Source organism: Tenrec ecaudatus, chromosome 3 (assembly GCF_050624435.1).
Source record: "Tenrec ecaudatus isolate mTenEca1 chromosome 3, mTenEca1.hap1, whole genome shotgun sequence".
Lineage (NCBI taxonomy): Eukaryota > Metazoa > Chordata > Mammalia > Afrosoricida > Tenrecidae > Tenrec > Tenrec ecaudatus.
Window position 1 is genome coordinate 122841542 of NC_134532.1, and position 22094 is coordinate 122863635.

The window sequence follows — 22094 nt, forward strand, 5'->3', positions numbered from 1 at the left end:
AAGCTAATCAACCCATACACACTGCTTTTGGAGAGAATACACTTGCAACATTACATAGACAGGACAAAAAGGCTCTGCTATCCTTCAATTTCCGGATATTTTCCATCTCGTGGATTCCAACTCACCGCAACCCTGATCTAGGGTTGCCAGGCCTATAAATCGTCATGGGCGCAGGCAGCCTCTATGTCTCTTACCGAGTGAGGGCTGGTGGTTTTGAACTTGGTGTTAGCAGCCCTTTGCTGAACCCAGCACACTACCAAGCTCCTTGGGTTTCCAGAAAGCCATTCTGAATGTCAATAGGAAAACGGTTTCTTACTCCAGAACAAAAATGGATTCCCTGTCTAGAAAATAGTCATAAAATGCAGATCAATGGACATCTGCTGCCGTTAGCTGTAAACTGGGCCAAGTGACTTTGTGAGTAGCACAAGGCTGGTGAGTAACTCCGAATATGGCATAAAAGTCAACATGCACGTTTTTGTTTGGGCTTTAACACACTCCAGGAAAAGGAGAAGAGTGGGGAGAGGATGTAAAAGGTTCCTGCTGATCTAAATACCTAAACTTTCAGAGTCTATTTTCAAGAGAAATGCAAGAAGATGTTAAACCTGTAATAGAGCCCACAAGTTACCGAGACAAAACTGAAATGTGACTTGTTCCTTTTTACGCTTTAGGTAAAATTTTCTTATGGAAATCAACACTTCAAAAGTCACTTGGGTTTAGATTTTACGAACAATTTGATTTGACCCCTAAGTGCTATGTACATGATTGATATCTACTAAATTCAAAATCGCATATTAATGTCTTTTTAAAAAATACTCTGAAAGCTCGGACAGGTAAATAAATACCTGTAAGCTGTGGTTTTTGAACATCACAATGCTGAGGGGATGGCGGGTGTTGGGGGGGGGGGGGTGAGGTAAACTGCAGGTAAGGTCAGAGTACATGACACATGCCAAGTCTGACCCAAAGAGCATGACATCCATCCAGGATCTGACTTGTCTTTAAGAGTTTTATGCAGGGCAGGTCTTCCAGGAAGATATATCTGCACATGTATGAACTTTGCCTGGGGTGGGTTTTCATGAGCAAAACCCTGACTCAATATTTCCAGAGACAATTATTAAATAGTTTTTGAGCACTGATTTCCTATCATACACTCGCTAAACCTTTCACATGTACTGACTTATTTACCTCTCACAACAAACAAACAATTTCCACATTTTGGAGGTACGGCTTAGAACAGACACAGACTAACTTAATCGACAACTCCTATATGCCCCTTTAATGTTCTGTAGAGTTGCCCTCCTCTTGAAAGAGATGAACTTCTACCAGCATGAAACTCCTCATCACCATCACTTTCCTGTTACCAGTGTCACGGTTAGGTAATTCACTTTTTACAAGCTTGCACTACACCATGGGGCGGCAAACTGAGGCTCTCTAGCCATATGCGTCTTTCAGTATGTAAATATGGCTGTTATGTAAAATTAAAACTTTCTAAAGGATATTATTCATGTAATGGTGATTTCACTCATTTGTAAAAATACATTCATGACTCTTGAATAACTTTTAAATTGTGTGAGGGTAGGATTGGCTTTTGTGTCTCAAAAGTTTGCCAGCCCCTGCACAAAACCAAAAGCCACTAACTAAATCCACTGCTGTGGAGCTGACTGAACAAAGAAGAAGTACCCCACAGGGGACTGAGTCCACATGACACGTTGAGCATATGTACAGGTTGTATGCCACCGCAATAAAGCTAGTCAGACAAGTGTGTTTGGGTTTCCTAGTGCCTACAAGTTATCTTTACACTGTATCATCTATAAAGCATGCAATATTATTCAGAACCATTTTAAATATTGTGAGAAGCACCAAAACATGGCACAGAGACATGAAGTGATCACATGCTACTGGAAGAAAAGGCAGCAACAAACTTGCCCAACACAGGGCTGCCACACACCTTCAATGTGTAAAATAATGCACACTTGCAAAGTACAATAAAGTGAAGTGAAATCTCTACAAAAGCAAATGGCCACCATAACTTTCTGCCACAGAGCAGCTGAGGAAAGAGCCAACTGCCAACCTCTGGGTTCAATAGTCAACCACGTAACCACGGAGCCAACCACGGAGCCCCAAGGCTCCTTCCTTACATTAAACCAAGCAGACTGTCTCGTTTCCTACAGAGCAGCGGATGGGTTTGAACTGGTGACCTTGTGGTTAGCAGCCCCACAGTTAACTCTTGCACTAAACCCAATCCAAACATCAAACTCACTGCCACTGAGTTGATTCTGACTCATCTTGATTCTACAGAAGGCTTTTGAAACTGTGAATCTTTAAAGAAGCAGACCATCTCATCTTTCTCCTCAGGGATGGTTGATGAGTTTGAAGTACTAACCTTATAATTAGACAACGCAATGTCTAACCCACAGCACACCACTAGAGCTCTGAACGCTTACAATAAGACTAATAACTATATGCACCTGTTTGAATTTATCCGAAAATTCTTATAGATACAATTAAACATGGATCTTGTTCATAACCCAGGGACTACCTATGATCCAAGGTGACAAAGCTTAGTAGAGCCAGTTCTGAAACACTCCAAAATGAGTTCTCTCTCCAATCTAAACATCAAACATACAATCTAATGCACTATTTGGGGGGTCTGGGAATTCTTATTTCTAAATAGGGTGTTAAGTCATGGTTTTTGCTATTCAAAATGTATGTGCAATAGATGGGTATTTACCTTTACTTCAAATATAACTATGAATATAGTGAATTTATGATAATATAACCAAGCCTCTTGAGGGAATGAGTCACTGGGTCTGGGGGATGGCATGGAAGCCTCATCTGACCTTCTCTGGTTACACAAGGGAGGAGACTCCATCTCCATCCACACCAGCACTAGGCCAACTACTGCCTCCAGCCTCTATCTTTCTTTACCCTATTCTGACAGAAGCTGTTCCTCCCATGACACTACTTTTCTGCTGGGTTCGATAATCTGTTTCAACAGTCACACAGAACATAATTATGGGGGATTATCAAGGAAATTAACAGGTTACAAGTTAGGATCAGTAAACAGTATGGATACAGTAATTGGTCCACAGAAGTGCCTTTCCTCAGCCAACAACCAAGTCTATCAGTTCCTCGGTCCTCAACCACGTGGTGCCCTCTCCCTTGACTTCTGCTTCTGTAGGCCAGGAAATCCAAACCTGTCATTCCACCTCATGATCTCTGCTCTGGGCCATGCTTTCCATGCTAATGCTGGTCTCGACCTCTGCCACTTTACACAGGTTGGTGCGCATGCTCCACTTCTGGTTCTTCTTCCTTGATAGTCCCAGGATTCCTCTCTATTCCTGCTTCAGAGATGGCTCTCTTAGATACAGAGAGCGACAACTAAAACTAACCAATCCTCTACTAGTATTAAACATGATCTATTTGCATCGTCCTACCCTCATGGATGTAAAAGGCACATATTAAAAAATGTCATCTCACCCCAGGGACATCAAGGTCCACTGGTATAACTTAGTAAGTAATAGAGACATCTTGCACATCCTACTCTGGAGAATAGGAACAGCAATCCTAAAAGGTAGGAAGAAGCCATCCAAGGTGCAATTGCTTATTTATCCTTCTCTAGATGGTGATGAAACTGAGAGACATTCAATTAATTCAAAGGACGAATAGGACACTCAAACATCAGTCTACACAACCCCGAGACCAGAACGAAATGGGACCTGGCTACTCCTACCAACCATGCTGAAAAGGACCACATTTTTATATTCTGGATACCAAAACCCCCAAAAATGTGGAAACCCCAAAATAAAGAGCCAGGCTTATGAGTTGGACAGAGATTGGTGGAAGCCATGAGACTTCGGTCCTTAGTTAAGCGTTCAGATCTAGAAAAGAACTCACCTCTGTGGCTCAATTTTCAACCAAATACATGGTCTGTCTATATGGGGCACAGTAACATTAGTCTGTTGCCGTATACCTACACTTCAGAATAACTAAGCATTTGAGATTTTAATCGGTAGATTCACGCAAGGAAATCAAAGAAGGAAGAATGGGAATCAGAAGCACAGGGAAGGAGGACAAGTGATCTCATGTTCTGGGAACTTCAGTTAATGGCGTGAAACAAAATACCAACACATCAGTCGCTCCATGGGAGAAAGATGGAGTTTTCTATTCCCTCAGAGAATTAGTCTCAGAAACTCACAACGACAGTTCTTCCCTATCCTATAGGGTTGCTGAGTTGGCATCGGCTCAATGGTAAGAGTCTTGAGTCTATACAAACAGAATGAAAGACAACTTTTCACAACTTATGAGACTAGAAAAAGTAAAAGACAATTGTGCTGCTGTTGAGTCAATTCCAACTCATAGGGATCTACGGTTACTCTAACACTGGAAGCAAACAAAAAACATTAAAAGTAAAACACAGGCCAGTATACCTCATGAAAGGAGCCTTGGTGGTGTAATGGTTAAGTGCAGAGCTGCAATCTGCCAGGTTGGCAGTTTGAAACCACCAGGAGCTCCTCAGGAGAAAGACTAGACTTTTCTACTCCCTCAGCCTTTCTACTCCCATAAACAGTTACAGTCTTAGAAACCCCAGAAGGTCGCTATGAGCCACCACTGACTCCATGGCAGTGAGCTCGGACTTTGGCTTTATATCACATGAAGACCTAGATGCAAATATTCTATCTCGCTACTATTTCCAATTACAAAGTGCAGCTTTTTAAGATGCTGTGGGGAATGAAATAAGGAGCCCTGGTGGTACAGTGGTTAAAGTAGGTCCACTGCTAATCAGAAGGTAGCTTAGGGATTTGAAGACACCCATGGCTTTGCATGAGAAAGATGCTGTAATCTGCTTCCATAACAATGACAAATAATATGTAATGTGCCAGTAAATAAAGGTAAATAGGTGGCATTGTAATAAATCATCTCTATCCTCTAACAAATTCTGTCATTTTCATTTGGATAAAATCTTTCATTTATCCATAATCATTTTCTCTCAGCTCTACCTAATAATATGTCCTCCCACAATATACTACCAATTCCTTTAAACATAGAGTTCTTTCTATACAAACACAGAAGATTTATCTTTTAAATGCATTTCCTTTCCCCTCAAATGGAGCCCCATGGCACACTGGACTGCGAACCATAAAGGCGGCAGTTAAAAGAACCCAGAAACCCCTTAGGAGAAATGAAAGGTGAGGCTGTCTGCTCATTTAAAGGACCAGTGTTATTCTGGTCTGTAGTGTTACTATGAGTCGGAATTAACTCAAAAGCTGTGGGTCTTCCCTCAAATAGGAGTTTACTTATTTCAATGAAATCTTTTTTTAGGTACTGTATAACACTCTGCTAGGCTTAGATCAGCAAAGTGCACAAAAGAAAATACAAAAGCAGAGGAATATAAAATATGAAGACCAGTAAGTTGAAACAGAAACCTTCAGTCCCGCTCCATTGCGCTCCCAGCCAAGCCTTTGACCCTCAGAATGGCAATGCTATAATAACATAAGGCCCTTGGCAATTTTCAGGCACTTGTGATAGGCTGTCTTAACCCAGCCACATGCATGACGTGAATTTACAGGATGAGTGGTCAGAGCAAAAAAGCCCATTTAAATCAGACGTGCAGTGTGGCTAAAAGCAGTAGCAAGCAAGCAGTAAAGAGTTTGGCTTACTGGTATCTCACGAGTAACTTAAGGCTTACCATCAACATTAAACTGCATGTAATAAAATTAAATCACACACACAACACAAAAACCAACAGAATATAATTTTGAATATGAAAAGCAACCTAAAGTCAAATAGACAACAAACAAAAGGGATCTGGCTAAAGGAAATCAAATAGCTCAAGCACCCCTTAACTGTAATGTACAAGCACTTCTAACAAAGCAAAGAGGGAATCAAAAGATTAGAGTATTACCTCAGTGACCTCGTGTTTGTTTAAAAGAGGATACATCCCCCCAAAAAATGTCAAAATGTGGGCTTTCAGGACAAATAGCTATTGCCAGAACTGTAATGATTCTTGTCTATACAAAAGTCACTTCAAAGTCAAAGAGTACGTGACTTTACTTACTTGCTTTCTTATGTAGTAACTTGTGAGTCACCCAGCTTCCTTTAAAACATTCCTAAAATAAAATATATAAATTAGTTTAATTAAAAACTTTTACAAGATACTGCTTACAATAGTTATCATACACTTTATAAAATTCAAAACCTGTGATTTCATTTGCTACAATATCTAGAAAAGCTGGAAAAATAGCAACAGCTTTCTTTAAAAATTCACTACCAACAACACTCTAAACTTTAAATTACTTCAATTAAGCAAGAAACATTAGCCTATTAACCTATTACTTCATGGTTATATTATAATTTTATATTACTAAAATCATTCAAAATTAGCAAAGTAAGTATAAATAATAATGCACTGGGAAAAAGATAATCTTAGAGAGTCCCTCCATTATTCAAGTAGTTGGATTCCAAATTAGTCATACACTACCACTAAACTTGACACAGTTACATCTGCTCTGTGCTCACTGTAACAGTGTCAAAGCTCAAACTCCACCTATCCCCAGTCAAGCAGAACGTCAAACACACATAGCTGCAGTGCCCCGCATGCTTGCTGACAGAGAGGTTTGCAAGGATGTGTCTTGCAAGAAGACAACCAGGCCTATGTTTCACAGCACCTCTGGGTAGGTTGGGATATGTAATCATTTAGGATATCCAGGGAATCCTCAGCCTGATATACTTTCTTTATGCTTTCATTTTCATAATCTTACCTTCAAAGTTCAAAATTATTTAAACAAATCATTAAAAGTTTAAAGGGTTTTTTAAAGTTCATGAAAATAGAAATCCTAGTATCTTTTAAATCCATTTCCCATGAACATTTTGAAGCCCTCTCATACTAGGAAAATTTACAAATTTCAATATTATCTTAGTAAAGCATAAAAACAAAAGAGGCACACTGCTGCTGGGTCATCTCTGACTCACACCAACCTAATGTACAATAGGATAAACCAGTTCTCTATACCGAAACAATCAGAATTTTTGGTAGATTTACATCTATTGTTGCAGATACTGCTTCAATCCATTTCATTGAGGGGTCTTCTTTTAAACTGGCAGTACTTTATCAAGATAATAGCCTTCTCTAGGCACCTTCTGATTAACATGTCCAGAGTGTGTGAGAATCCAAGAAGCATTCTGACTGTACTTCTACGACAGATTTGTTATTCTAACTGTTCATGTTATATTCAGTATTCTTCACCAACACCAGAATTCAAAGGTAGTAATTCTTCGTTAGTCTTCCTTAGTCATTACCTAGCTTCCCCATGTATGAGTTGCACCCCAATCCTCAAAGCGACATCTTTGCTTTTAAAGCTGTCTCGTGCAGCACATCTTACCAATGCCATGTGTTGTTTGATTTCTTGGAACCTGTTTCCTCGAGTGTTGACGGTAGATCCAAGTAAAATGAAATCCCAAACAGCTTAAATCTTCTCTCCATTTATCATGATGTGACCTATTGTCTAATTGTGTGGATTGTTGTTTTATTTTGAAATCTCCTTGTTCTAGTTGAAGGACTACCTCTCTTGGTCTGTGGATAGGCTCGACACAAGAACAAGTGTTGCAGAATTCCCATTTTTTTCACAATGTTATCCCTAATTTGTTAGGATCTAATACAGTTGGATGCCTCTGAATAGAATCAATGAAATACAGATAACATCTTTCTGAAAATTCACCAACTGCAATAAAATATTTTATCTTGGCAAACAATAAGCAAGACATGAGTAAGGCAATGAAAAAGAATAAACCAAAAGAACCCAGAAAGGCAACAATCCCTAGCACTGTGTACTGGTCCAACCACATTACACCAGTGACAATGAAATTGCTCTTCTTAGACATCTCGCCAAGGGCCTCTGAGTGGTATCTCCCTCAAAATCACAACTACTTTCCCTTTACTTGTATCCTCCACAGCCTGCAAAAGTTAATGCAAGAAAACCCCAACAGACCTCAGATGTAGAAAAATGTACCCAGAACTAAAGCTAAAACTGAGCCACGTCTGTCTATGAGGATGAGAGGTGCAGTAGGCAACTAAGGGCCCCCCAAAATTGCCCATTCCCTAATATCTGAAAACTGAGAATATGTTAGGTTATAGGAAAAGGGGAATTATAGATTATAGATGGGATGAATCGGCTAACCTTAAAATAAGGAACTTACCCTGAATTGTCTAACTAGGCCCAAAGTATCACAAAGGTCCTATGAGGTGAAAGAGAGAGTCAAAGAGATGAAGTAACGAAAGCAGGATCACACTATAGGCTTTGATGAAACAAAGATATTCAGACTCTAAAAGTTGAAAAAGACAGAGAAATGTATTCCCTCTAGAACACTGTTTCCCAAGGTTAGTGGTTATAAGTTGGGCTGTGATCAGCAAGGTCCACAGTTCCAAACAACAATTGCTGTGCGGGAGAAAGATGGGGCATTCTACTCTCAAAGTTCGTCTCAGAAGCTCACAGGGCAGTTACACCAAGTCCTACAGGGTCACTATGAATCAACACGGTACCATCTAGACAACCCAAAGTTTTGTTTGTTTGTGTGGGGGGCATCCCAAAGTATGCAATACTGCCCCCTGGAGGGTGCTAGAAAAATCCAAGGAAGTTTGAAATAGTAATTTTTAAAAGTAAACAAAGGATGATGAAACCGTAATTTTATAGATGATACTGCAACACAGAGAAATTAAACAACCTTATCTGCACTCACACAACTAGAAAAAAGAAAACCCAAGTTCCCAACTCCCCATTCCAGGACAATTCTACCCTGCTGCCATTTATCTTATGTATCAATCGTTGGGTTATTAAATCAATATTATATTAATATAGCCCAATACAGCTATTTTTTCTAGTGAATTTTATGGTCTACAACATAATTGTCAATGTTTGCTAGTAGCAAAATATGTGTCCTGTTTTTCAAATGTAGTTTGAAACTGATGAATATCTTCATACTAATTCCTGCAATATAATTCTTAATCTTCACTGAATCCTTTGAAAATCTAGGGAAAGTGATGAATGTACTCATTAGAAAAATAAATACCCACATACATACAAACAAGCATAAACAATTCTAATTATTTATTCATCCATACAAATACTGAGCACCTGTCATTGCCAACACACTGTGCTAGGTACAGAACAGTGAGAAACACAGGCAGGATGTTGCTCATTCTGGCAGGATGGATATAAATTGCACAGAGAATTACACAATTAACTGGGTGTTTAAATCATGAATGCTAAAAAGTAAAGATATGTTATGAGAAGAGGTAAAGAGCAGGGTTAAAGATACAGTTATGATATAAATTTTGTTATGAATTCTGTTCTACTCTAATTACAACATAAAGCCATTAAAGGGTTTATAACCAAGGAACAACCTGATGAAACCTTGAAGTCAAGGGCATTCCTGACTCAACTAGAAACCTTAAATTAGAACAGTTTCCCCCAAATACAGTAGTCTGGAAGAATTCCATGAATCTGGATTTAAATACAGGCACCCACTTTTCACAAGAGCGTAGAACTGTGAAACTAATTGTGGAAGCTATAACCATGTAAATCAATCAGAAATGCGGAGAAATTACAATTGCTGTATAACTTTTTAAGTTTGTAAAAATAGTAAAAACTCTAATATAGGACCACTGGTGAGAATGGCAATACCAGGAGGGTGGAGGAAAGGTGGGGTAGACAGGGGGAACCGATTACAAGGATCTACATATAACCTCCTCTCTGGAGGTCGGACAACAGAAAAGTGGGTGAAGGGAGATGTTGAACAGTGTAAGATATGAAAAAATAATAATGTATAAATTATCAAGGGTTCATGAGGGAGGGGGAAAGGGAGATGGAGGGAAAAAATGAGCTGATGCCAGGGGCTCAAGTGCAAAGCAGATGCTTTGAGAATGATGATGGCAACAAATGTACAAAAGTGCTCGACACAATGGACTGTGATAAGCGCTGTATGAGCCCCCAATGCTTTAAACTCTGTTATAAACATAATAGGAGAAAATGGGGAGACTAATGTTTATTTAGTATACTGGTACATAAAATACTGAGAATTAATGTTTTGTTTCTTGGTTTAAAAAGTTACCAAGAATTATTGTGGCGTTCTTAACCTTCTAATTATATAAACTGTGGCATAGATTGACCGTCTTTCTCAGTGCTTCGAGGGTTGTCATACTCCTCCTTAGGTCTGGATCAGCTTCCAACATTTCTCTACACCTCGGAGAGGTCTTGCAATGTGAAGTGTTCGGCAATGTTTCTTTCTCTGCAACATCTTCATCCTGTCGTCACAACCATTGTGCTCATTGATGTCTTTGCACAAGTTCCTCTGGCTCACAATCAGAGTCTAAGAAGGTAAAGTCCACAATCCTAGCCAGCTGTTTCTTCCAGAACTCCATTTGTGGTCGATTCAAATTCAACTCGATCACTGCTTCTGTCCTGCACCTTTACCTCTGCTGGTCAATTTGCTCTTTAGATCATCCTAGTTTGTAAAAAGCCATGTGGGTTTTTCACTGCGAGACAAGGAGACAACACATGTACGTGCCTTGCTATCTGTGTGCCAACTATGTACCAGATCCTCAAGCAGTTATCTTTTTGCTGCACTTGCTGCCCAATTCCATCTTTCAATGTATCCATTTTTGTGAAACATTCTATCAATTCATTGTTGTGAGACAAAGAACAACACAAACACATGCTTTACCATCATGCTAACAGAGTAATAGACACACAGTAAGAAAACACTGACAGGATCTAAAAGATGTAGACTGACTGCTACTGATCAAGATGCACATCTGTCATTTACAATGTGATGAACTGTTGAGCTGGCAGCAAAGTTCGCACTTTATGTAACTACTAAAGTTAAATATACCAGAGGTCCTCAAACTTTTTAAACAGGGGGCCAGTTCACTGTCCCTCAGACCCGTTGGAGGGCCGGACTATAGTTTAAACTATAGTTTAAACTATATAGGAACAAATTCCTATGCACACTGCACATCTTATTTTGAAGTAAAAAACAAAAAGGGGCAAAAACACCCAACGGGTTGGATAAATATCCTCGGTGGGCTGCATGTGGTCCGTGGGCCTTAGTTTGAAGACGCCTGGTCCAAACCTTAATGGAGAGTGAGAAGGACCGGCTTTAATTAACTAAACCATTCTAACTAAAATGTGTGCAGACTGAAACCACATAGTTAGCAACCTGATACAACCTGTTTCTAAAACATTTCTAAATACGTTGTGTGAACAAAATATTTTTATAAAGATGCATCATCCATCATCTCTTTTTACTCTCATAGGAACTGACACCTTTCCTTCAACATAACATCTCTATCCCAACTGACTCCTTTAAGAACACAAAAAGCTCATCTACGAATTTAAAGAGAAGCAAGACAACAAAAGGACACACCAAGAAGAGAGGTAAAAGAAGAAATAAAATGTTACCAAAAACGACACCTAATTAGTTTTAACACCAAACAAGGAAACCTAGTAGGGATAACCCGTGTGGGTTTAAGAACAAAAACAAATCAAGCACCTTAGTTTTTCTAGAATATATTCAATTCTCAAAGTTCAGGACAGTGGCTAAAATCATGGGCTTGGAGCCATATCCTTTTGTGCTGGGCCACTCATTGGCTACAAGGAGAAAAAGATCTATCTCTATGTTGCACTTTCCTGAATTTTAAAGCAGGGAGCATTCATTCACAGTGAATGCTCAACACTCCCACAAGGAGGGCTAAGATTAAATGAAAACAAATGCTGGTAATGATGTGGGAAATTTGGAACCCTCATCTACTGCTGGTGGGAAAACAAAGTGGTACAGCCACCCTGGGGGAAGGGCAGCCGTTCCTCCAGAAATAAATGTAGAATTATATGGCCCAACAACACCACTTCTAGGCATATTCACAATGGGCTTGAAAACAGAGGTTCAGAGGCTTTTCCCTCCTGCTCACTGCAGCCCAATACACAATAGACAAAAGGTGAGAAAAAGCCCATCAACAGATGAGTGGATGGACAAAATGTGGTACAAGCACACAATGGACCCTTCATTCAAAAGCCAAAACAAAGTCTTGATATATCCTACCATACATATTGCTGGAACTTGAAGATGTTATGCTAAGTGACATATGTCAATCACAAAAGAACATATATGACCTATACATAGGCAAGAAAAGGCAAATGTGTAGAGACTGAAGTTTATGATTGATTTCTAGAGAGGTGAATGGTGGAGTGGGAGGCAGGTTGAATTATGATAATAAAATTGCACTGATTAATGGCTAGTGTTACACAGTTGATTACTCTTAATTGCTATCAGTTGAACACCTGTAAAAAGTCAAATTGGCAAAATTTTATAATATATTTACAACAATAGCACATAAGGGCATGGACCAAAATAAGTAAGTGTTCAGTATAATTATCATTAATTATAGTTTCTTTCTTTTACAGTAATGGAAATTTTATATTTGAAAAGATGAAGCACCTAAAACAGGCATCTTTAACTGAGCACATATGAACCTGGACCGAAATTCTTGGTTTGTGAAATCAGACTGTGATTACTGTGGCTTTTATGTGACTTGCATCACTGACCTACAGACCCCACAGACTATCAAAACCATGATGTAAGAGCCGGCAGTTCCTGAAGTCTGAGTACACTTCCTGACCTGCACACAGACTTTGCAGAAAATAAAAGCCTACTACTAGTTTGAGCACAGCCAGTGACAACTCTTTGGCAGGACACCAAGGTATTCAGACACAAAGGCAAGCCTAGGTAGGAACCACGGCTTAAAAATAAAAACCAGCCATCAGAAACACTCAAACATTGGATAAATTCATGAACGACCAACATCATTTTCTAAATACCTACAGACTTATCATTAAAGAAGTCTCAAATGGCAAAGGAAGTTTCACTGAATGCATTCATTCAATTACCCATGTCTGAGGCTCTATGATGGGTGTGTCCATATACATGATGCCATGACAGGGATGCTAATCACTATGGCAGCTGTTGATCTTTTTACTGACGAGTTTAAATGGAGATTGACTACCCTTTAGAGAATCTGACACAGACTATAATTTTTTTAAATCAAGTACAAAAATAGAGCACAAAATTGTCTGTGTGAATGAATACCAGAGCCCAAGAAGGACAGTGAAAACCTGAGATAGGATTAGGAATAGAATTTTTCTTCTCAACATTGGAATCTTGCTTTGGTACAAATAAGAACTGTGTTAAGACTGAAATAAATGTTACATTTGACCCAAAATTCACATTAAAAATATCTTCTATATCTCTTCCAACTTTGTAACATAAATGTAGTTAGCCCACTGCTGTTGACTCTTCTTCACAGTGACCCTATATGACTGGGTTGATTCTTCTTCACAATGACAGACACTATATGACTGCGTAGAATTGTCCCGTATGGTTTCCAAAGCTGTAATCTTAACGGAAAGCCAACTATCAGTCACATCTTTCTCCCATGCATGGAGCAAAAATTTTAGATACTTTATAGCTCAAGCTTTAGAAGTTCCAACTGTCTCAATATTTAAGTTATTGACATCTTAAAAATCAAAAGCATTTTCTGGTAGGATAACTAAAGTTAAAAAAGAATTATTTGAAAATGAGAACATCTTTTCAACTCTCCAAAACCTTCGTGGATTGAATAAATGCAAAAACAACAAGTCATTGCCAGTGAGTTGATTCCAATTCATGGCAACCCTACATAGGACAGAACTGCCCCTTGAGTTTCTGAGACTGTTGCTCTTTCATAGACAGTAACTCTTTACTGGAGTTACAAACACCCATCTTTCCCCTGAGGAGTGGCTGGTGGTTTTGAACTGCCTATCTTAAGCTTAGCAGCACAACTCCTAACCACTAAGTCACCAAGGCAAATTCAAATGCCAATAGAGACCAGGCACTTGTCACTGACAGCTGGGAAATGTGGCACGCAAAAGCACCTATCAGAATCTCAAGAGGGCAGTCATTACTCACCTCCCACAACAACGTTTTCTAATGTTCCAGAGAAACTAGAAAACTGTGAAATTTAGATAAAATCTTCCACTTTCAAATACTAGTAACTACATTTTAAAAATTTCTTTTAAATGGTGTTGATGGGTCATCTGGTATTTCTACTGCCAGTTATTTCAGGTACTGTCATACTACTTTCCAAAATGGTTGTACATATTTATATGTCTACCAGCAGTGTGTAAGAGTTCCAGTCTTTCCACATCCTCTCCAGTATATGCTCTTCCATTTTTCTTTTTAATTGGGCTATCACTGTGGGTGTGGTACTAGTTCAGTACCTACAAATGAGTTCAGATTTACAAATGAAAATTCTAACTGAAACACAGAGGCTAAGTGGCATGCCCAAAGTCACATAGCTATTAAGCAGAATACTAAACTACTGTCATGGCACATCATTGTGCACATCATAAACGCATGCTGTACATCATACTTGGGTGAGTAACACCTGTATTAAGGCTTAAATTCTGAGCACTCGGTTTGAGGAAGGTCACCAATTACAGAGGGAACTTTAATCCACTAGAGATCTCCAATTGCCATTCTAAACGTTTTTGACTATAGTCGTCCAGCAATGCAAAAAGTCAGGTAATATTTGAAAGCTGATTGTTGCTGCTACTCTGGCCAGTGCAGGGAGTGTCAGGTCAGTCTGACCTCTCAGGAACTAGGCTAGGCATGCCTTAGATGAAATCTGAGGTACCAGAGTCACATGGTCAAGAATACTACTTCAACCAGGGTGGTCAGAGGCCCTGGAACCACTCCTGTAAGCTTTTCTAATCTGTGAAAGTGCATGTATCCCAGAGTCCTGTCTGTGACTGCAATGAGTTGATCTGTCACCAATCATGATTTTGTGATGAATTTCTTCTGCTTCCCATCTTCGATAACTAGCCGTATGACCATGAACTCTTGGATATCACTCGGGCCTCATAATGAAAGTTTCCCACATCTGGATGTTTCATTTTTCTTATACTGTGTTGTTTTGTGTTTGTCTTTGTCCTGTTTTGGACTTAAATATGTTATAAAACATATTTGACTTGGGGGGGGGGGTTCTTTTTACCTATAGAATCTAGTCATTTTATTGGGAGCTCTAACAGATAGCGTAGCAGTCCATAGTTCAATCACATCAAGCAGTATTGTACAATTTCTACCACAATCGGTTTGAAAGTTTCGTTCTTCTTGAACTCCTTGATATCAGCTCCCCTTTATCCCCTCCTTCCCCTAGCCTACCCCCCAGGAACCCTTGAATTTGGGGTTTGAAAAGTTTGCCAGTGGCCATCTAAGATAGGAACTATTGGTATCTTCCAGCCTGAAGCAAAGGAGAGTAAAGAAACAAGTAGTTAGTCTAAAAACTACTAGCCCACAGGAACCACACTGATCAGAAGAAAGAGACTGGGGCCCAAATACTGCTCTACTAACCAGGGACACAATAGAAGGTCCCGGCTATATTATATTGGGAGAATAATAAAAAAGAAATTCAAATTCATTAAGAAGACCAGACTTCCTAGTCTAATAGAGATTGGAGGACCCTCAAGACTATTGTCCTAAGTCACACTTCTATCATGAAACCAAAGTCACTCTTGGAAGATACTTCTCAATCAAATAATAGGCTGATCTACACAATACACAACAGCACAAAGGAATGTTGTTCTTGGAACAGCAAATATATGAGGTCAAATGAGCAACATTTGCCCAAAAATGAAGAGGATAAAGATCCAGGGTCAGGAACACTGGATGAGTGAAATTGGAGGACTCAGGGTGGAAATGAGGAGAGTGTTGCTATATTGAAGAGACTGCAAGCAATGTCACAGAACAATCTGTGTAGAAATTACTAAATAAAAATTAATTTGCAGTGTAAACTTTTTCTTGAAACGTAATTAAAAATGTTTTTAAGTACTGTCAAAATCATTTTACACATTCAAACAACATGCATATGCATGTTGAGAGTAAAGAGTGCTAAGTCTTCTTTCATTGTGGGAAGTCTTGAGATAAGGCTTAAAACCAAAATATCAAGCTATGCTAAAATAATGTTTAAAGTGGTGAGACCTTGCAGTGGGGATTTTTAGAATTATTTGACTCTAAACTATGTGCATACATATCTTTTCAATAACCAAAACCAAATTTAAAAAGTAAAAATATTTACCACTGCAAAATGTGTAAAACAGATATATTATTCAAGTACAGTAACACACCATTTTCCACAACCAGTATTTTAAACTAAATACCATTTTTCAGCCATACCACATAGGTGACAAGAGTACATTCTGAAAAATGTTGATCTTTGCATTTAACAGATACCATATTTATAATTTCCTGCTCTTGTGTGTGAAACAAGTTGACTCCTTGACCCGTAACTGAGCTCTCCCCACAGGAGCCAGAGCACACTTGCCCATCTCTACTCTCTGACGAACTGGACAACCAACAGACGCCAAAAGAATCAAGTTACTCCTTTCTTTTACTTCTATCCTACTCCTCAATGTTCTTTCTGTCCGTGGCCCTTCTCTTTCAATGAGTTACTTCCATGAGTTCATCATTAAAGTTTTTCCAAGTCTTCCCTCTCAGGAGGTAATATTTACAAACTATGCAGAATATCATCATCAATCTTGAGTTTTAATAAATTAATACTTTCCATTAAAAAAAAACACTTTCCACTGTTAATGACAAATATTGGCCATCTAGAGAACTGAGTGAAGTTCCAAACATTTCTCCTTCTGTCTTTCTTAGTCAAAGAAATCTAGTATAGTTTTCAAAACTTAATACGGTATAAAAGCAGCACTGCTCTGATGACACAGGTGGGAAGGTGGTACCTTCTCAGTGTAACCCAACGTCACAGGTCTATTTCAAACAAATAGTATGCCTTGCTCTCCTCCATTCAAAATCTACCTAAAAAGAATGTAGAAAATACGAGAGCCTTCAAAAAGTTGGGGAAAATTCCACTATATTTTTTTAGCTGTTAGTAAATTATCCCATTCATTCCTTTCTATGGATATATTTTAATAAAATTAATCACAAGAGATTTCTCATGTAAGAGAGAAAAACAGATAGCAGTGTTCAGGCAAAAGGGTTAAACTTACTAAGGAAATTCAAGATTTGTTTCTGGAGAGTAGATTTACTGGCTACAAAAAGTGAAAATGTTACCCCAGGCTTGGTCTCTAAGGAGAAGAAAATTGGCCTCTTTGAGGGACTGTGCTGGATAAAGGAATGGGTAGTTGGCACTGGAATTCTCCTCAGGCATCAACATGCAGAAAGTGGCAGTGCCTGCTGTGGTAGGTGGCCTCTGTGCCCTCCTCATTTACTTGCCCAAAGAACTGTGGGCCATTCTTAATATAAAAAGATCTCGGCTCCTGACATGCTAAACTTATCAGCTTTACTATAATCAAAGAGATCCTGCAAAACCAGGTGGGCTACAAAGGAAGTGAGGGTGCAACTCTCTTCTAGCTTGAACTTGAGCAAGCTGACATTGTTTCTGATAAGATCAGATTCTCAGGATTGGTTCCTTCATTCAATTTTTCTAAAGTAAATTCTTCCTCAGGTCTGTGGAGACATCTTCAATGTCCTCTGGATTATCATGCTGTGGTCCTTATCTTCTTAAGGCAGTTCCAACAAGTGGAATTTTTCCTTCTGTCTAGCCTTTGTCCCATGAGTTCATCTCCTTCTTGGAGGCATGCTGGAAATCCACGCGGGACAAGTCAGTCTCATACATGTTATAAACTGCCACCAAGTTTCAGAAAATAAGCAGTACCACGTTTGTTGATGACCACATTCAGACTCTAAAATCTTCAATGAAGCACCTCAGCCACATCAAAATGTAATGTCTTAGACAGCTGGGCTGTGGTGGTATCCAGCCCCCAAGGAAATGATGGTCACTGCTGAGGAAATGCTGAAAGGAAGCGAAGATGATGTTGTCCACAGAATTTTTTTCACTTAGGGTTCACAACAGGTCCAGGAGAAGTTGGCTCAGCTGTTCCATGGTAACAGATGTCTGGGTCAGACTTGTTGGCAGTGGGATTTCTATTTCCTTTTAATTCCATTTTCCACAAAGTAAGGCTTAACTCTAAGCCTTATCAATTATTTTCCCAAGTCTATTTTCAAATATTTCAAATGGTCAGCTGCTCCCTGTGTCACAAGGCACCAAGAAAGTCACAAAGAAAAACTTTAATGGCAGCCATTAACCTATTCCACTTAACCTATTTAACATAATCCACCAGTCTCTGATTCTATTAAAATCAGTACTTTAGTAACATTTTGAAATTCAGCCTATTTATTGAAAAGCAGCTGCCGAAACAGCTTACTAGTTCTCTCAGAGAATTTCAGAGTGCTTTATATTCAGTACACAAAACCTACGTCAAATTCAAGCTTTTCATTAAGGGGGCTAATAGAATTATTCTCCATTCATAAATCAGGAAGCTGTCTCATAAAACATCTTAATTAAAGGATTGTATTTCATGATACATGTACATTAAGTAAATGAAAGAACCAAAGTAACCATAATAAACACTTCTTAACTGCACTAGGACACCAACCTTTCTCTTTCTTGCCAAAAATGAAATACCCAGGGTCCTGTTCTTCAAAATCATTGATAACATCAAGAACCTTGCCCAGTAGCCCAATAATGCTCTATAAGTCTATACAATGTTTCATCTCTAAATCACAATCTCACCCTTTTTCTTCCTCTTCAGTGTTTTATTCTGTTGTGTCTGGAGTGAACAAGGGTGACCGCAAAAATCTACAGCAGTTAACAGCAAAATTCAGTACCAGATTTTTTAGACCAAACCACATGATAATGTCTCTGGTCAGCTCAAAATCCAAAGTGACTTTCCATTCCTAAAGACACAAGCTCAGGCTCTTTAGCTGGAAAATATTTTAGACAACATCTCAAGAATAGATTATGATACAGTAAGCACTAATGACTGAGGATATAATAAGTTAAAGGATATCAAGAACATATATAAGAAGAAAGCATGAGGCTTTGGAATTTGCTCTTAAACAGTTACTGGGTGAAAGAAATGGTGAAATTTAAATGAAATGTGCAAAAACCTGGAGTTAAAAAGCCAAAAAGGAAGAACTTGTTCAGCATATCTCTACCTACAAAAATTGACAAAAAGCTCAAGCACAGAGTTGCACTATAGAAGGATTCTAGGTGGTACTGTTGGGTAACCATTAATAAGTGGACAGCAGTGTGGGTGGTTCAAACCCACCAGCTGCTCTGTGGGAGGAAAAAGAGACTTCCTGCTCCTATAAATGTTTACAGCCTCATTACAGCCTTGGAGAGCCTATACAGGGTCACTACAAGCTGGGATTGACTCAGTAGTAGTGGGTTTGGTTTGGGGATATATTTCATGGGCAAAATATTGAAAGATGCAGGAAGCATCCAAAGAAAGGACACACGGAATCACTGTACCTAAAATGGTTGAAATTCAACCACTTTAAGAGGTAGCAAGAACTGATACCACTGAAGTCTAAGATGCGCTGACAGCCTTCGTGAAAAATATAGCTCCAGGAATTGCTGAATACCAACTGAACTGTGTCAGCAAGTGATGATGAAGCACTGGGCATACTCATTTATATAAAGAAATTTGGACAAGAGCTATCTGGGGCAACCAATGGAAAGTGATCCATATTTGTGCCATTCCAAAAAAGGGTGACTCAAGAGAATGAGGAAATTATCAAACAGTATCATTATTTTTTCCTTTTTTTAAATTTTCGAACAGTAACATTATCATGTGAAGTTAAAATCTTGTTAAAGATAATTTTAAAAACAGCTAAAGCAGCACATCAACGGAGCTACCCAATCTTCATATCTGATGCAGAAAAGGACATGGTACGAATAACATTGTTGACGTCACATAGATCCTGGCTAAAAGCAGAGACTCGACATTGTGAGCCATAAGGAACTATGGGTAACTTTGAAAAGAATGGGAGTTCCACACACTTCATTGTGTTCATGCTTCATTGTGCTCATTGTTGGTCTGTTCAGACCAAAATGCAGTTGTCCCAACAGTACAAAGAAATAATGCATGTTTAAAACCAGGAAACCTGTGCATCAAGGGTGTAACCTCTCATCATTACTTATTGATGCTGAGAAAACAATCGGAGAAGCTGGACTATATGAAAAAGAACATAGAATCAGAAGGCTTACCAACAGCCTGCTATATGCAGAAGATACAAATTTGCTTGCAGAAAACACATGGACTTGAAATACTTGCTAATGAAAATCAAAGACAGCAGCCTTCAGTATGGTTTGCAATTCAATGTAAAGAAAACCAAAATCCTCACAACTGTACCAACCAACAATATGATGAGAAATAGATCAAACACTGAGATTATCAAAGAATTAATTTTACTTAGACCTACAAACAATGCTCATGAAAGCAGCAGTCAAGAAATCAACTGACGTATTGAACTGGAAAAAATCTGCCACACAAGACCTCTTTAAAGCATTCAAAAGCGAAGACGTCACTTTGAGGACGAAGATGTGCCAGATACAAACCAAGATATCTTACATCTCCCCATGTGCATGGGAAAGCTGGACAATGAATAAGGCAGACAGAAAAACGGATGCCTTTAAAAGACAGTAGCTAAGGATATTGATACGGACTTCCAGAATAAATAAATGTTTGGGAACAAATACAGTCAGGATGCTCCTTAGAAGTGAGAATGACAAGACCTAATTTTATATCCATTAAACATATAATCAGGAAGGACCACTCCCCAGAAGAGGACATCATACTAGGTAAAGTAGGGGTTGAGTGGCAATGAGGAAAACCCACAATAGACTGAGATAGACTGACAAAGTGGCTGCAACAACGGGCCAAACATAATCACAACTGTGAGGCCAATGCAGTGCTCCCTTCTGTTGCACATCGGGTTGATTTGAGTAGAAGCCAACTCAGTAGCATCTAACAAGAAAGATATTGTAGTGAAGAAGAATGCCTTTGTTAGAAGATGTGCCTTGAATATTTAATAAATAGTGCCATGTTACTTAGAACTTAATTTCAAATTTTAGCAAATACACACATTACACACATATATAAACCAAGCAAATAAGCAAGATGTCAATAGGTGTATGTGTATTATTTATGGTATTCTTTCAGTTTTTCCATTTACAGTTTTCATTATAAAACATTTGGGAAACTATGGTTGGGGAAAAAATATGAGGGGCCTTCTGCTTTTACTCATTTTACTAACATTGTTTTGGCTTTATAGTGGTCTACAGCTATCTATTGTGCCACATTCCATGAGAGCATAGCTATTTACTAAGAATCTTTCATTCTACTCAATATTTAATAAATACAAATTAGTAAAAAGTAAATTCTTATAAGGGTTCTGATTTTCAAGTACTGAGCATTTACATTCAAATGCAATATTCAATTACTCATGTAATAATTGCTCTTGTTTTCTCTACAGTAGTCTAGTAGTAAACAATGGAAAATTATTCATATTCAAGTGGTCAAATAATCAAACCCATCCCTATTACAGGTTTACCTTGCAAAAAGAAATCATGCTATGTCTAAAAGCTTTTTGATGAATGATTTAAGGATCTAGATATGATGAGTAAAGGAAATAAATGAATTGGAGTAAATAAAAATCATTAAATCATAAAAGGATAGCCGCCTTCAGAATCTAATGAAATGGGATGCTTTTAGACCTTTTATCAAGGCAAAATCATGAGGTTCATAATATGGACAAGTTTCTTTTTGTCTCCTACTTTACAATGAGAATTAATAAAGCAATAATTTCAGCGAATACTATCTATACCCCTTTGAAGAAACTCTGGTGGCGTAGTGACAAGGTCAGCAGTTCAAATCCACCAGCAGGGTTCTCAGGAAAAGATTACACTGTCTCTTCCTTTAAAGATAAGTCTTCCTTAGAAGCCAAAGGTGCAGTTCTACTCTGTCCTATACGGTTGCTATGAGTCAGAACTCACTCTATGGTAGTGAGGATTTTCTGGAACTACCCTTTAAGAGGCTAAGTTATAACCAAGATAAACACTACACTAGCAAACAGGTTTAGAAATGCCTAAGAGCCAAGGCACAGTTAGGGTCTAGCAGGAAATCTCAGACTAATAATAAAACAGG

General features: G+C 38.6%; 1 protein-coding gene across 2 annotated transcripts in view; it reads right to left on the reverse strand.

Moving 5' to 3' along the window:
• Positions 1–22094, reverse strand: part of METAP1 (methionyl aminopeptidase 1) — a 60533-nt gene that overhangs the window by 32780 nt on the left and 5659 nt on the right. For both annotated transcript variants that reach the window (XM_075543998.1, XM_075543997.1), the window contains exon 2: positions 6056–6107. In XM_075543998.1, the coding sequence (XP_075400113.1) occupies positions 6056–6107 (52 nt within the window). The remainder of the gene's footprint in view (positions 1–6055; positions 6108–22094) is intronic.